This window comes from Rhinichthys klamathensis, unplaced genomic scaffold, assembly GCF_029890125.1.
Source record: "Rhinichthys klamathensis goyatoka isolate OS25496 unplaced genomic scaffold, OSU_Roscu_1.1 h1tg000281l_1, whole genome shotgun sequence".
Lineage (NCBI taxonomy): Eukaryota > Metazoa > Chordata > Actinopteri > Cypriniformes > Leuciscidae > Rhinichthys > Rhinichthys klamathensis.
Window position 1 is genome coordinate 259,076 of NW_026606800.1, and position 14,038 is coordinate 273,113.

General features: G+C 38.7%; 1 protein-coding gene across 4 annotated transcripts in view; it reads left to right on the top strand.

The window, feature by feature from the left end:
• Positions 1-9,704, top strand: part of tfap2d (transcription factor AP-2 delta (activating enhancer binding protein 2 delta)) — a 63,088-nt gene extending 53,384 nt beyond the window's left edge. For 3 of the 4 annotated variants that reach the window (XM_056269301.1, XM_056269300.1, XM_056269299.1), the window contains 7 exons: positions 640-1,137; positions 3,234-3,294; positions 6,132-6,297; positions 7,282-7,400; positions 7,943-8,084; positions 8,681-8,794; positions 8,877-9,704. In XM_056269301.1, coding sequence (XP_056125276.1) covers positions 673-1,137; positions 3,234-3,294; positions 6,132-6,297; positions 7,282-7,400; positions 7,943-8,084; positions 8,681-8,794; positions 8,877-9,093 — 1,284 coding nt within the window. In that variant the 5' untranslated portion in view covers positions 640-672 and the 3' untranslated portion in view covers positions 9,094-9,704. Of the gene's footprint in view, position 1; positions 493-639; positions 1,138-3,233; positions 3,295-6,131; positions 6,298-7,281; positions 7,401-7,942; positions 8,085-8,680; positions 8,795-8,876 lie in introns of those variants that run through there. The other variant, XM_056269302.1, reaches the window with a different exon arrangement.
• The last annotated feature ends 4,334 nt before the right edge of the window (positions 9,705-14,038 follow it).

Genomic DNA, 14,038 nt, shown 5'->3' on the forward strand with positions numbered 1-14,038 from the left:
CCTCACAATAATTTCATTTAATTTAACGTGTAGCATCGCATGGAGGAAAATTATGATCACTTAGAAAAGCGGAATGGAAGTTAAGACTTCTGAGGGGAGTTTGCTGCAAAGGCGAGGATAAATACTAGCCTATTCGGTTCTGGTGAAAATACATTTTAGGCTACTTGCTTTTTTCGGGTCTCGAACGTGCATGTAAAAATCTCCACAGTTATTGGAACCATTTGCTCGTTATTTTTTATTATAAGTAGGCTATTAGTAGTGCATACTATCGTGTCTTGTGCTTACCTGCAGTGAAACGGGCGTAGATTGTTGGGACAAAAAGCTTTTAATGTCGTTTGCACGGGTGTAGTAATAATAATATAGTCAAATAACACACTCCGTGGCAAATGATAGACAAGTGAGGGAGGGAAAAAACGCTGTGAGCTCGTGGAGCAGTTTGCAGTGTGTTTCACGCACTCCCTCCCAGGCACGGAGAGATGACATCGCCGTCAGGTACTTTTCTAAAGACACTTTGAGCTGCTGTGTGTGTTTGTGTGTTTGGGGAAGGTTTGAGTTTCCGCCGCGTGAGAAATGCGCGCGGATCGCTGCGAGCGCGTGTAAATGACATCCCTCATATTTTTCTCTTTTTTCCCCGCACAGATACGTCACGACGGATCAAACAGCTACCGTTTGATGCAACTCGGATGCTTGGAATCTGTGGCCAACTCGTCTGTCGCTTACTCTTCATCGTCTCCGCTTACATACCCAGCTACCGGAACCGAATTTGCCTCCCCGTATTTTCCCACGAACCACCAGTACACGCCCTTACACCACCAGTCCTTCCACTACGAGTTCCAGCACAGCCACCCGGCCGTGAACCCGGACGCGTACTCGTTAAACTCTCTCCATCACTCACAGCAGTATTACCAGCAGCTGCATCACGGCGAACCGGCGGACTTCATCAACCTTCACAACGCCCGCGCGCTCAAGTCCTCGTGCCTGGACGAACAGCGGCGGGAACTGGGCTGTCTGGACGCGTACCGCAGGCATGACCTGTCAATCATGAGCCACGGCTCTCAGTACGGCATGCACCCCGAGCAAAGACTGCTGCCCGGGGCGGGTCTAGGGCTGCCTCCACCGGGGGCCGATGACCTACAGGTACAACTTCTACCGTACTTCAAGCACAAAATACACACACTCAAATGTGTCGCCATCGCCTCACACCACGCGGGCTGAAGAGAAGTCGACGCCTTCAGGGATGTTGTATATAATCACTTTCACTGCCCGAACAGAAGAAATGATTGCCCGAGGGCCTGAACAAAAAACAACAACAACAAAAAACCTTAAACATCCGGAGAGATCGAAAAAGAAAAATCGAGGCCGCTCGAGCGATCACTTTCTTGTTTTCGGCCTATTCGCTTTCGCGCAACTAATTAATTTATTAAGACACAAAACATTATATAGTCTACTATTGCGAAATAAAATAAAACATAAAATAAGCAAACGAACAACGAAAAAAAAAGTAGGCTAGGCTATAGAAATGCATTAATTTACTAACACGTGAAACAAGACTTTTTAAAGCTAGCCTATATTTTGAAGCGTTTCCAAGCACCATATTTCAGTTGATTTAACAGGCGGATTTTACATATTTAATATAGTGAATATTGAGAAGTCTGAATTCAGCCGCGCGTATGTCGGGCCTCGCTGCTGTAAAGCCGCGGTTTCTTTTTCCTCCGTTAAAAGGCGGATTAAGGGCTTGAAAAAGTGCGAACAAAAGGCAAATCCTCCGCAGTAGAGCACCGTAGTTTATCCAATTTAGGACTTAATGTCAATCAACTGGTTATTTATGCACAGACATCTGAAACAGCTCAAGTTTAACTGGTGAGTCAAAAATATGTTAAGATCAAAATAATCCAGTCCTTTTAAAAATATGCAGCGAGAGAGTGAATTGAATTGATAAAATATATGTATTTGAGAGAAAATATTCTAGATAGCGGGTGATATTTTGGACATTTTACTTCATTGTATAGAATAAAATTTGTAAGAGTAGGCTACATTGAGCATTAAAACGATATCGACATAATTAATATAGAATTAATAGTAAAAATGCTCTATAAAAGATCAGAGCATTGCGCAATGGTATTACTTACTAATATAAAATATGTGAACTAATACGTACATTTTTATTGCTTTGACTAATAATAAAACTATATATATAACTGTTGCATAATTAATTTTTTATTTGCCCATCTTGATTTTCAGGGCCTATTTAAATAATGTGGCCAACGGAACTCTAAAACAATATAGGGAGCCTTTGTTTTTTTTTTTGTTTTTTTTTTTTTACATAGGCTATTTTACAATTGAATGCAATTTCAGAACATCGTATTAAACTGTTTTAATTCTATTTTAATATCGATGCAACTTTGCAATATATTATTTTTTTATCACCTTTATGGTATAGCCGTGGAAGTTTAGGCGTGTTCAAAACAAAAATCGTAAAGATTAGTTTTGGTATTGCTGTCGCGTGTTCAGACATTCTGCACGCGCGCACACACAAAAAAAGGCCCACAGGAGAACAGACAGCAACACATACGTCCCGTGAAAAGGTTTTGGACCTTTCTTTGGTGCTGAATGAAACCGTGCGCGCGGTGCAGGCCGCGGAACAGATGCGGGCAGTCTCGTGCGCACAGGCGCATCTTTGAGCCGCTAAACAGATTTGGCACGCGGAACAATAGAAGCTGCCGCACCTTTAACACGCACACGCGTAATTTATGCCTGATCCGACGGGTTTGTATATTGATTTTATAATCACTTTAACTGCGGGGAAAAGAAAAATAGAGCAGGAGTTTGTTAAAGGGTTACAAGAGCACGCCAGTATGGTGTCAGTATGGATGTGAGCGTGTGTGGGTGAAATATGTGTGTGAATGAATGCGTTTTTTTTTTTTCGTTTTTTTTCTTTGAATGTGTGTGTCTGACTTGGCCTCCAGACTGGTCGTGGCTCGTGAGACGGATTAACTCTTTTCTTTTGATGCAAGCCAGTGTTCCTTTAGCTGATGACATCACTGATAAGAGAATGTAAATAATAATCTTTGTCTGACATTACAATGTAACAGGTTCCGTTACCTCTGCAGTTTAACTAACCACGTGATCTGTTTAATGTGTCATACATGCCTGGTCAAACACAAAAACTGATCACAATACGATTTGTTCAATATTGATCATCACGTTAATATAGCCTATGTTTCTGTGTTTAGGGATCTGTTGATGGTCAGTGCGGACTTGTGTTAAATGGCCAAGGAGGAGTGATCCGGAGAGGTGAGGTCACAACATCCCTTCTACACTGTAAAAAAAAACATTTTTTTAGAAGCATTAAATAAAACAAAGTACACAAGAACATTCAGTCTTTCTACTTCAAAAATGCATTAACTTTTAAAACAGCGTGTTGCCAATTCTTTGTGAAATTTACTAGCACATTCTGAGTGAAAATGTCAGGGAAATTGTCAGGTCAGTCCTATCTTTCAAATGATTTTAGTCTTTTATAATAATAGTAAACTAAAATAAATACGCTAAATTATATTTCTATATGTATTAATTGCTTTCCAGTGACAAGACAATGATTTAATATTTTAACATAAGCATTTTAATTTAAAAAATAATACAATTCTATGTTAGTTTTATCCATTTATTTGCCAATAAATGGATAACAATTTATTGGCACCGTTGTGCCAATAAATGGCACAACGGTAATAAATGGCACAATAAATGGCCAATAAATGGCACAACCCCCCCCCCCCCCCCCCCCAGGTCTTGTATCATTTTAGTAAAACTTAAGGGAAATATTTTTTTAATTGTCTTTTTGTAGGAAGAAATCAAAAGGAATTGCATTAATGTAAATATCAATCAACAGGCCTACATAGTCCTAACTCTTAAATTATTGTTTGCATCATAAATAAATAAATAATTACAACAAAGAAATAATAAACATTTCAGTATCGTAATTAATTTGGCTACATTAAATACATATTGTATTTACATAATGATGTAATAATTTTTTATTTCTTTATTATTTCCTCAAGCAAAAAGGCACAAATTGATATTATCTTTTAACGTAATGTTATTCTATAACGTTTTTGAAGGCGAATATCAAGTAAGTTAATCTTATTTGTATTATTATTTTGATGTTTTGTTGTCATAGACGTTGGTGTTTTTTTACGTGCATTGTATGGAAATGAATGTTATCTTTAGTCTTAAAGCACGTTTACTGTTATTCTGTCTTTCTAGCTGACGTAATTCAGAGAAAATTGATAATTAATTAGTCAGAGAGAGCATAATTAAGGGACTGTAGGCTATATTGTTCAGAAGTTCAAACCCCGATAAAACACACATTTCTCAAGGTCATTCTCCGTTGACAGACGTTCGAGATAATCTCAGAGGAATTTCTGTATTATTCTCTCTGTCTGCCGCTGTATTTTGTAAAATCGCGAGTCTTGTGTGGATGAATCGAATCGTGTTCACGTTTCGTAATATTTTCTTAATATCAGTCGCATCTTTGTCTGCATGTCTCTTCAAAGCAGCAGTGGATCGACACACATGTGGAGTTTGCCATAAAGCGAACGGTGTCTTGGGCGCTTAATTTTTAATAAACTCTGTCTAGGTGTTGGGCTCGCCATCACTTCCAGTTAATGGTGTGCAGGATTTAGCCGCGAGCTCCGCCGCTCCAACCATCACAACCAATAATCATTGCTTTACCTCGCGCTCCGGTATCGATAGCTTCTCGCGCCTCGGGCGCACGCTTTGATATGTTAATGCCGCGCGGCTCCAAATTCAGTGGAGATCATATTAATGTTGTTCACACTGACTGCAGCTTTGGCTTCGTTGAATATTCAGATAACCTTTTTCAAAAGAAATCACTCAAGAAACGAGGATCCTACTTAGAAAAGTCGTCTGTGTTTTAATCATGATTATCCCTCTTAGCTTTCAGGAATTTGATCAAGCTACACTCCGCCTTTATACGCGCGCGCGCACACACACACACCTTCTCTTATGTGTGCGCGCGCGCGCGTGTGTGTTTTGGGTGCTGGGTGATGAGTGTAAACATACACCACCGCTACAGTTGAAATAGAAACAGAATGACATTTGGCCTATGTCTTTTTTTTCTTTAATTTTCGTGGCAAACTCGCAAAAAGCGCTTGATTCGCTTTGTGATCGCTCGCGCGCTGCCTCGGGCTACTCTCCCTCGCGCTTAAATACCCGCTATCGCCTCTGGGCCCGGCGCGCGCGACCAGACTACCGGCAATAGCTCTTTTTCAATTGCCCTTGGCAACATAAAATACAAACTACTTTGAATCAAAACATTTTGGGTGGAATTAATGTGAAGTGAACTTGCATGCTAGCAGAGATCTTGGGTTTGTCAGAGCGCTTTAGGGTGACTGATGAGGAGCAGGTTAGAGGCCCACTATAGCCAGAAAACCCCTTCAGGAACACACACATCCACACTTGAACACAAATACACACGTGGCTATATAAGGTACCCACACATTGATTCCAGCTCAGTCTGAGCATGTCATTTATAGATCTTTACAACATAAACGGATCTATCTATAGTATGGATTTGACATACAAAGCTTCATAAATAAACATAATGTTTAATAAATGCACAAATGGACAACTCCTGTACAAAACACAATTGTTCGTACAGGTAGTTAACTTAAAAAACTTGAAGTTGGAATACAATGCTACTGCATTTAAAAATGATAGCATTTTTTATTTATTATGCAATGCATGCAGGTTTTATGAGCTCATATTATGACAATATGGAATATTTTCACTTTTTTAAAATTCAGTTTTTTATGAATTCATGTAAATGCATACACCACATGGCCTTTTAAAATCAACTATAAAGCAAAGAGCCCAATTCTCTCTTTTTTACCCACCTACAGTGCACATTCATTTATACATTCATATATATTTTATGCGCATGGACATGTTATCCGTCAACCAACCCATATACATTTGCACAGCTTCAAAATAGCAAAATAAAAGCATTATGAATGATTATGATCAGTTCATCAGTTTCTGGTGATTTTCTCATTTGCACACTCACTAACAGAACATTTGTAAAGATTTGACCTGTTGTCTGTTGTTGTGTACAGGTGGCACGTGTGTAGTGAATCCTACAGACCTGTTCTGCTCTGTACCAGGAAGACTTTCTCTTCTCAGCTCTACCTCAAAGTACAAGGTCACCATCGCTGAAGTCAAACGCCGCCTGTCTCCTCCAGAGTGTCTCAATGCCTCGCTACTCGGTGGCATTTTAAGAAGGTAAGAGACCCGCTTTTAGCACACCTGGAACTCTAGAAAAACGATATATTAAAGCATCAACATCTGAACCAACTATGAACATGCAGCTTTGCACACAAGTCCTATAAGAGAAGCACAGGGTTAGTGTTGCTTGGCACAACAATGTTAGCTACATTCAGTCTGTAGACTGCCAATCATTGGAATGTGAAGGAAGACTCCTTTTTTACATATAGTTCAATGGCAAAACAATGCAAGACATCTGAAAGCGACAGAAAGAGGAAAAATAGACGGGGCATGGAGTCCTGGACACTTAAACCAGAGATAAAGAAGAGAATGTGGCTGTATGTGAGAGAGAGAGAGAGAGAGAGAGAGAGAGAGAGAGAGAGAGAGAGAGAGAGAGAGAGAGAGAGAGAGAGAGAGAGAGAGAGAGAGAGAGAGAGAGAGAGAGAGAGAGAGAGAGATGGAGAGAGATGGAGAGGGAATGAGAACAGTGAAGCTGAGGCTCCATTATTGATGAGGGACACAGACTGGAGAGCAGAAATGAGGCCAGTGACGAGAAGAGAGGAGAAACACACACACACACACACAGGACAAAACATCCTGTTAATGCACAGGTTCACTAACGCCTGCAAAAACACAAGAATCACCTGCAAAACATTCACAAATTCCTTCTATATAAAGGAAAAACGAGGATATTGATTGTTAAATGAATATTTGCACATTACAGCCCGAACTCATTATGCATGGCCATGAATGAGCAAACTAAGCACTGTGATCCTGTTCGGTCCTGAGTATTTGTATTCATTGAAAAATGCAAGGACTCGCTTTAGTTGTCACACAGCCACAGTTCTCATGTGCTCACTTAAGAATGTAGGTTTGTAGAGTGTTAAGGTTTAATAATGTAAAAGTGCTTTGGGAAGAAATGACTGGATGAGAAGGGCATGTGGATATGAAATGTGACATGAAGTGTGTTACTGATGGACTTTCTCCATCTGTGTGGGTCAGGGCCAAGTCAAAGAACGGTGGTCGCTGCCTCAGGGAGAAACTGGACAGGTTGGGACTCAATCTCCCAGCAGGCCGCAGGAAAGCAGCCAACGTCACGCTGTTGACCTCTTTAGTGGAAGGTTTGTGCTTTTTTCCTTTTAGAAATGCTGCTTTTTGAAGATGCTCTTGTTTATTTGGTTCAATGCTAATTTGATTCGATGCTAGACGTTTGTAGAGTGACTCATTTTATGAATGATTTGGTTAGTTAAAGTTGTTTAAAGGAAGCACTTTTACTCTGAGATTAGTAAAACTGCACGAAATATAATGGCAACTTGTTTTCATTTCATTTGGTTTTATTTAATATCTAGTATTTTTGTAATTCATTAGGTTGTTTGCCATGATATCTGAGTGTTTACATCAGAAAAGCATCTGGTTGAGTTGTTAAGGATGAAATCTGTTAAGATTGAAACATCCATTCTACCATAAAAGAAAAAGTCGGAAATATTTTTTGTCTACAGACATAATATTTATCACTCAAGGGAAGTTGGAAATGAATTGGAATGATATGAGGCAGATTGATGCAACATCTATGCAATTGTTCAGGCAGCATTTAGAGAATGAACTGAATTCCGAGCTTCATCTTTCCTCCTCTGTGTTTGTGTGTGTGTGTGTGTGTGTGTAGGGGAAGCGCTACATCTGGCTCGGGACTTTGGTTACACCTGTGAGACAGAGTTTCCCACCAAAGCGGTCGGGGAGCATCTGGCACGCCAGCACACGGAACCAAAGGAACAGAACGCGCGCAAGAAAATGGTGCTGGCCACCAAGTAAGACGGCAACTCTTTAGTGCTTTCAGCCAAATCTGTTTACACTTACCACTTTATTATGTAGACATTTAAAGTCTTGAAATAATGAGACCTTCATATACTCCAAAATCCACTCTTAAAAATCAAGGTTTTCACAGCAAAGCCATTTTAGTTCCCCAAAAGCCCTTTTATTAAAATAACCATTTTTTTCTCAATGTGAAGAACATTTGAATAATCAGAAGAACCTTTTCCACTATAAAGAACCTTGGAATGGATGTTAAAGGTTCTACATGGAACTATAGAGCCTAAAGCCAATAGATAAAACTAAAGCCAATAAAGAATCTTTCTTTTTAATTGTGTATATATATGAACGTCTTCAAAAACAGATGCGAAACTGCACCTTAGAGAATTAGATCTTGGAAAAGGTTTTGTTGCTGAGGATTGGTGGAGGCAATAATGTGTTTCATGCATGTGTGTGACGTGAAAACTAAGATCTCATTAAATCTCCTTTATGCATTACTTATGAGGAATGGCGCTTTTGTTTTATTGTGAGCGTTCCAATGCATTTTCCAGATGCGTCCTTGTAACTGTGTTTTCGAATGGCTTTGTGTCTCCAGGCAGATCTGTAAGGAATTTCAGGATTTGTTGAGTCAAGATCGATCTCCACTCGGTTCCTCTAGACCAACACCTATTCTGGACTTGGACATTCAGAGACATCTAACACACTTCAGGTATAGAGTCAAACCCTGCATGCAGACATACACGCGAATGCAAGTATTGTTGTTAATAAGCATTTTCTGTTGTCTTCTTCAGTCTAATCACGCATGGATTCGGTACGCCGGCGATTTGCGCGGCTCTTAGCACCTTTCAAACGATCCTCAGCGAAATGCTTAATTACCTGGAGAAACACTCGGCCAATAAGAGCGCAGGAACGCCAGACACCAGCCAGATCAACTCCAACTCGGACAAAACACTGCGCAAAACCAGCGAGGCACAGACGAAGGACGGTAAAATCGAGAAAACTGAATGACTCTGACGCAAGAGTGGCTGCTTTCCCAATTCCTGATCTGAGCCCTGATGGGCGGGCCTTGTTCAGGGCGTGGCTACTTGGGGCGGGGTTACAGGGATTTTATTCCATATTCTTTTATTTATATAACTGGCATAACTTCCTACGACCTCAGCTTTCCCTGTATGTACAAACCAGTCATTTCATTCTCACTACGCAAAAAACACGAACCATTTTCATTATTTTATAAGTTATTGAATAAGTTATTTTGCCTAAAGTTTGTCTGTATGTAATTAATGATTTTAAAGTTGCAATATCTTTTATTAAAAGACTCACATTCCATTTCTGCCAAGACCTAATTTGAGGTCAGTTTGAGACTGTAAATTATGACCGGCAACTTTCCCTGTTGCGTTAGTTACTGTATATTGTGCATGTTAAACTTTGTACACCATCTGAAACGGACATTCCCCACTGTTGTTCCAGAACACAAACTCTTGACTGCATTTGTAAAAAAAGTTATATATAAATATATAAATTCAATCTTTTCTTGTAGGCTTTGAACTACATATATGAAATAACCCTACATGCAAACTACTGGTGTTCAATAAAGCATATTGCTCAAAGTCTTATATTAACTCACATGACTGGGCTTGAAATTCATGTGCTTCTTGTGTGAATACAAATCATATTTTATGTGTATTTGCAGTGCTACAGTTATGGATTTGACACATTAATGATTAGCCTAATCAATCACATATTCAACTTAACCTGCTATAGCCAAAAATTCTCACTCACCTACGTTTGTTCTGTTAAATAAGTGTCTTTTACTCAGACGAGAAGTGTTCTCTGGCTGACGTTCCTCAGGCGTTTCCTCGTCCTTTATCTGGAGATCTACCTTCCTTCAATGAGCCTGAAGACCTTTAGTAGCGGGTTTAGGTCTGTTAGAATTTTAAAATGAACACTGGAGGAAAGTATTTGCTTTTCTTCACTCACTTACACGTGTACCTCGTTCACAGAGGATGGAAATACCCAGTGAACTCGTTCAACTTAACACTGAGAATATAATGAATGAAAATAATAATAATGAAACGAGAGAGCAGAAGCTGGTACACTGTAGAAATTATTTTCATGATTTGTTTCTTTTGTAAAATGAACTTACCGTAGTGAACGTGGTTCAGATAACATCATATTTTGAGTTTCTGTTGATTAAACCAATTTCCCTCAGTGCATTAACTCAATTTTAAGGCAACCAGGTAGCCTACCTTAATTTTCTAAGTTAAACCAACATTTTTTTTTTAACAGTAGCTTTATTTGTAGCCTAGAATTGTTACATTTTATTCATTTCAAAAACCATAATCACACAGGTGACTTGATTATTTGGACAAAATACATTTTCATTATGATACAATACATTTTAAATGTAAATAAAGCATTTAGAAAAAAGGCTGATGTAGGATAAATAAGCAGCCAAACAGCACAGATCATTAACAGCAGAGAAAGACCAACATGCTGTTGCACCAGAAGGCTTTACAAAGTCAATAACTGACTGACAGATCGATGCGAATAAGCTTTTCACAAGATAAAAGCGATTTACATTCATATTCACAATTTTTGAAGGAAGCCACTGTCTGATCTCAGTATAGTACTGAGGACGTTTCTATAATCAACGTCAGCGTTAACGAACTTAGCCTAAATATCAAAATAACACAATCTTGGGAAAACCCAAACAAGTCATTAGCGCATTTATTGTTTACGAGTTTGTTTGATCAGTTTGGGCGATTTCTTATACAAACGCTTCAAGTCGACCTAGTTTACGCCGTGAGTAGCCTAATTAACTAGTCTTGCCTAACGTTACGTTCAAAACGTAAAATGCCAACGAAAAGTCCAGGCAATTCAAAACCAAACAATTAGCATTTAATATTCCTATTTAAACAAACATTCAGTGGTTTAAAGAAACACGGAATTATTTCTCAAGGGATTCCTGTTCCTCCAACTGTTCAGGTTTTGAGTTTAATAAATCATAAATAATATATAGCCTACAACAACTTTATTCAAATTAAACAAAGGTCTAAATATATTCTTTACGCATAAGTTTCGATAGATGTTGATATTATAGCCTATAGGCTATTATTGCTTTGGCAGTTTTATTTAAACATAGGCCTAGCTTATAATTAGGCTACAGACTTAACGTTACCGTAGCTATAACAAAAACTAGGCTATTCACTTTTTTTTTTCGTTACAAATATAATATAATAAAAAATTTATTCCACTTTGTGTGTAGGCTAGTTTTTTCCCTCAGATTTAGCGTAGCCTAAACGTTCGCATACAGAGAGAACTTTGAAGGTCTGATGGGAAAGGTGCTTGTGAAGATTAATATTTTTTACAAGTCATCGTCCAGTGTCCAGAAGACGAATCTAAAGCATCTGGATTAGGTTTATCATTGTTGAAGACTTTTTGCCCTCTTCTGAAGGAGGTCTTCAACAAGAACTCAATGGATCTTTATCATGTTACTCGCGCGCCATCTTGTGGCTGGTTTGTGTAATGGCAGTGCGATTTTAAAATATATATATCATGTTAAATTTCTAGAATATAATTGCTCATATATATTTGATTGGTTTGCACATTAGTCAAAAAAAAAATGTGCACAGATAAAGCATAACCAAATCTTTACAAACCAATGCAATGCCAGATATGTGAGGATCTCTCTCTCTCTCTGCGCGCGCGTGTGTGTGTGTGTGTGTGTGTGTGTGTGTGTGTGTGTGTGTGTGTGTGTGTGTGTGTGTGTGTGTGTGTGTGTGTGTGTGTGTGTGTGTGTGTGTGTGTGTGTGTGTGTGTGTGTGTGTGTGTGTTCTCTGAGAATTTGAATGTGTGATTATGTTTCTAATTCAAATCACAATCTGTGCAGAATGAGCCTAGTTTCTCTCAAACTTCGACATCTGTCATGGCCTCTAGACATGCCCAGAGTGAGTGTGTGTGTGGGTCTGGCACTTTCTCTGTGGCAGCGGGGCTCCTGAAACATTAATCGCAGATTATTTTCACTCATCCATACGTCAAGCAGCATCTCAGTGGCCAATGCAACAGATCTGAGAGCACTTGAAATTGGGTCAAGATCAGTGAGCTCCGTTAGACTCGCAAATGTCCTACAGTACACGTTTAGTTTCTTTAAATCAGTCTGGAAAACATTAGGAGATGTAGAAAAATGGTTGGCAATGCAAATTAATTGTCAGTAACAAAACTTTAAATATAGAAAACAGTATAGGCTATTTCTAGTGACCCAGTGACCCCTTGTGCAGGAAGGAGGAATTGTTCCCTATAAAGGAGATCAACTTTAAATCAATGTCTTAAATAAATTGCTCTCTGATCTTTAGAAGCAAGATTATAATTAAATGGTAACCAATAATTATAGCACTAATTATTTGTTATAATAAAACGGAATAAAATTGGTTTTCCATTTACAATAATTTGTTGTTACCTCATATTTTTGCTGTTTCATAAATTGAAAGCCTTCATTAGAGACTTGTTGTCCGCCATTTCAGGTAAGCTTTTGCTCTTGTATTGACATAGTCTGACTAATGTCAATCTTTGATGTGTGTTCTTGCGCAGTTTTAAACGCAATTTAGCGGAAACTATGCAAAAAGTATGGTAAAATGTGTTGCTCTCTCTCTCTCTCTCTCTCTCTCTCTCTCTCTCTCTCTCTCTCTCTCTCTCTCTCTCTCTCTCTCTCTCTCTCTCTCTCTCTCTCTCTCTCTCTCTCTCTTTCTTTTCTAATTTTTTTTAGTATTGCTAATGCATGTTTTGGATTTAACTATGTTTAATCTCATTCCTAAAGGCATGTTTAAAATCAGTAAAAAACTTGCTTCGAGTTAAACTCATTTTTGTTTTCATTTCATTTGCGTGTTGATTCAGGCCATTGTAGTTTTGATAAAACTAAGTTCACAGTACCACTACCACGGTAGAAACAATTCTGTTCAGTAATCGCTTGATTCAGTTTAAAATGGTGCTACTCTCATTTAGCTGACTGTGAGAAGCGTTTGCCTCAATTCCGATTTACAGTTATTAATCGCGTTACCGCGTAATTTAATAATTCCTTAAAGGAAAATGATAGATAGGCTAAAAAATGCTTGTCACAGTTCATTCCAACCCACAGTTTTACAACCAAACAGCCACATTTAAAGAGATAGTTCACTCGAAAATGAAAAAACTGTCATTTATTAGGCTACTTGCCGTCATGTCCTTCTAAAGACTTTCGTTCATCTTCGGGAAACAAATGAAGATATTTTTGATGAAATCTGAGAGTTTTCTGTCCCTCCATTGACAGCAACTATCACTTTGAAGCATCAAAAAGTTCATAAAGAGATCGTAAAACTAATCCATATGAATTGAGTGATTTAGTCCAAATTTTCAGAAGAGTCTCGTTCGCTTTATATGATGAACAGATTGAATTTAGGCTTTTATTCACATATAAACATTCATCAACTCACACATCAGTTGTGGTATGTTTGCTTGATGTGCAAGAACCAGAGGTTCATTCTCGTGTTACGCAGCATGTTTGAGCTTCCTCAAGAACCAATGAGGTTTGATCTCCTGTGTCAATCAGGTTCGGTTGAGCTTCTTTTTATGTTCGCTGATTGATGTTTATATGTGAATAAAAGACTAAATTCTGTTCATCATATGAAGCGATCGAGAAAATTTGGACTAAACCTCTCAATTCATATGGATTAGTTTCACGAACTTCAGTATCAACAGTGTCCAAGGGGCGGGGCTTAGCGGAGGATCAGTTACAGGCAGGTGTAATAGAGCAGGGCAGGGGCTTAACTCTGTAGGAGCTGGATTGAGTTGTTCTGGATGTCCGAAATTTCAGATCATGAAGTTCCAGATCATGAAGCCTACATGAAGTTTAGTAAAACTCTTTGACCGCACCGCAAAACCTCTGAAACGTTTTGTTATTCTATTTACAGGCAGTCAAAGC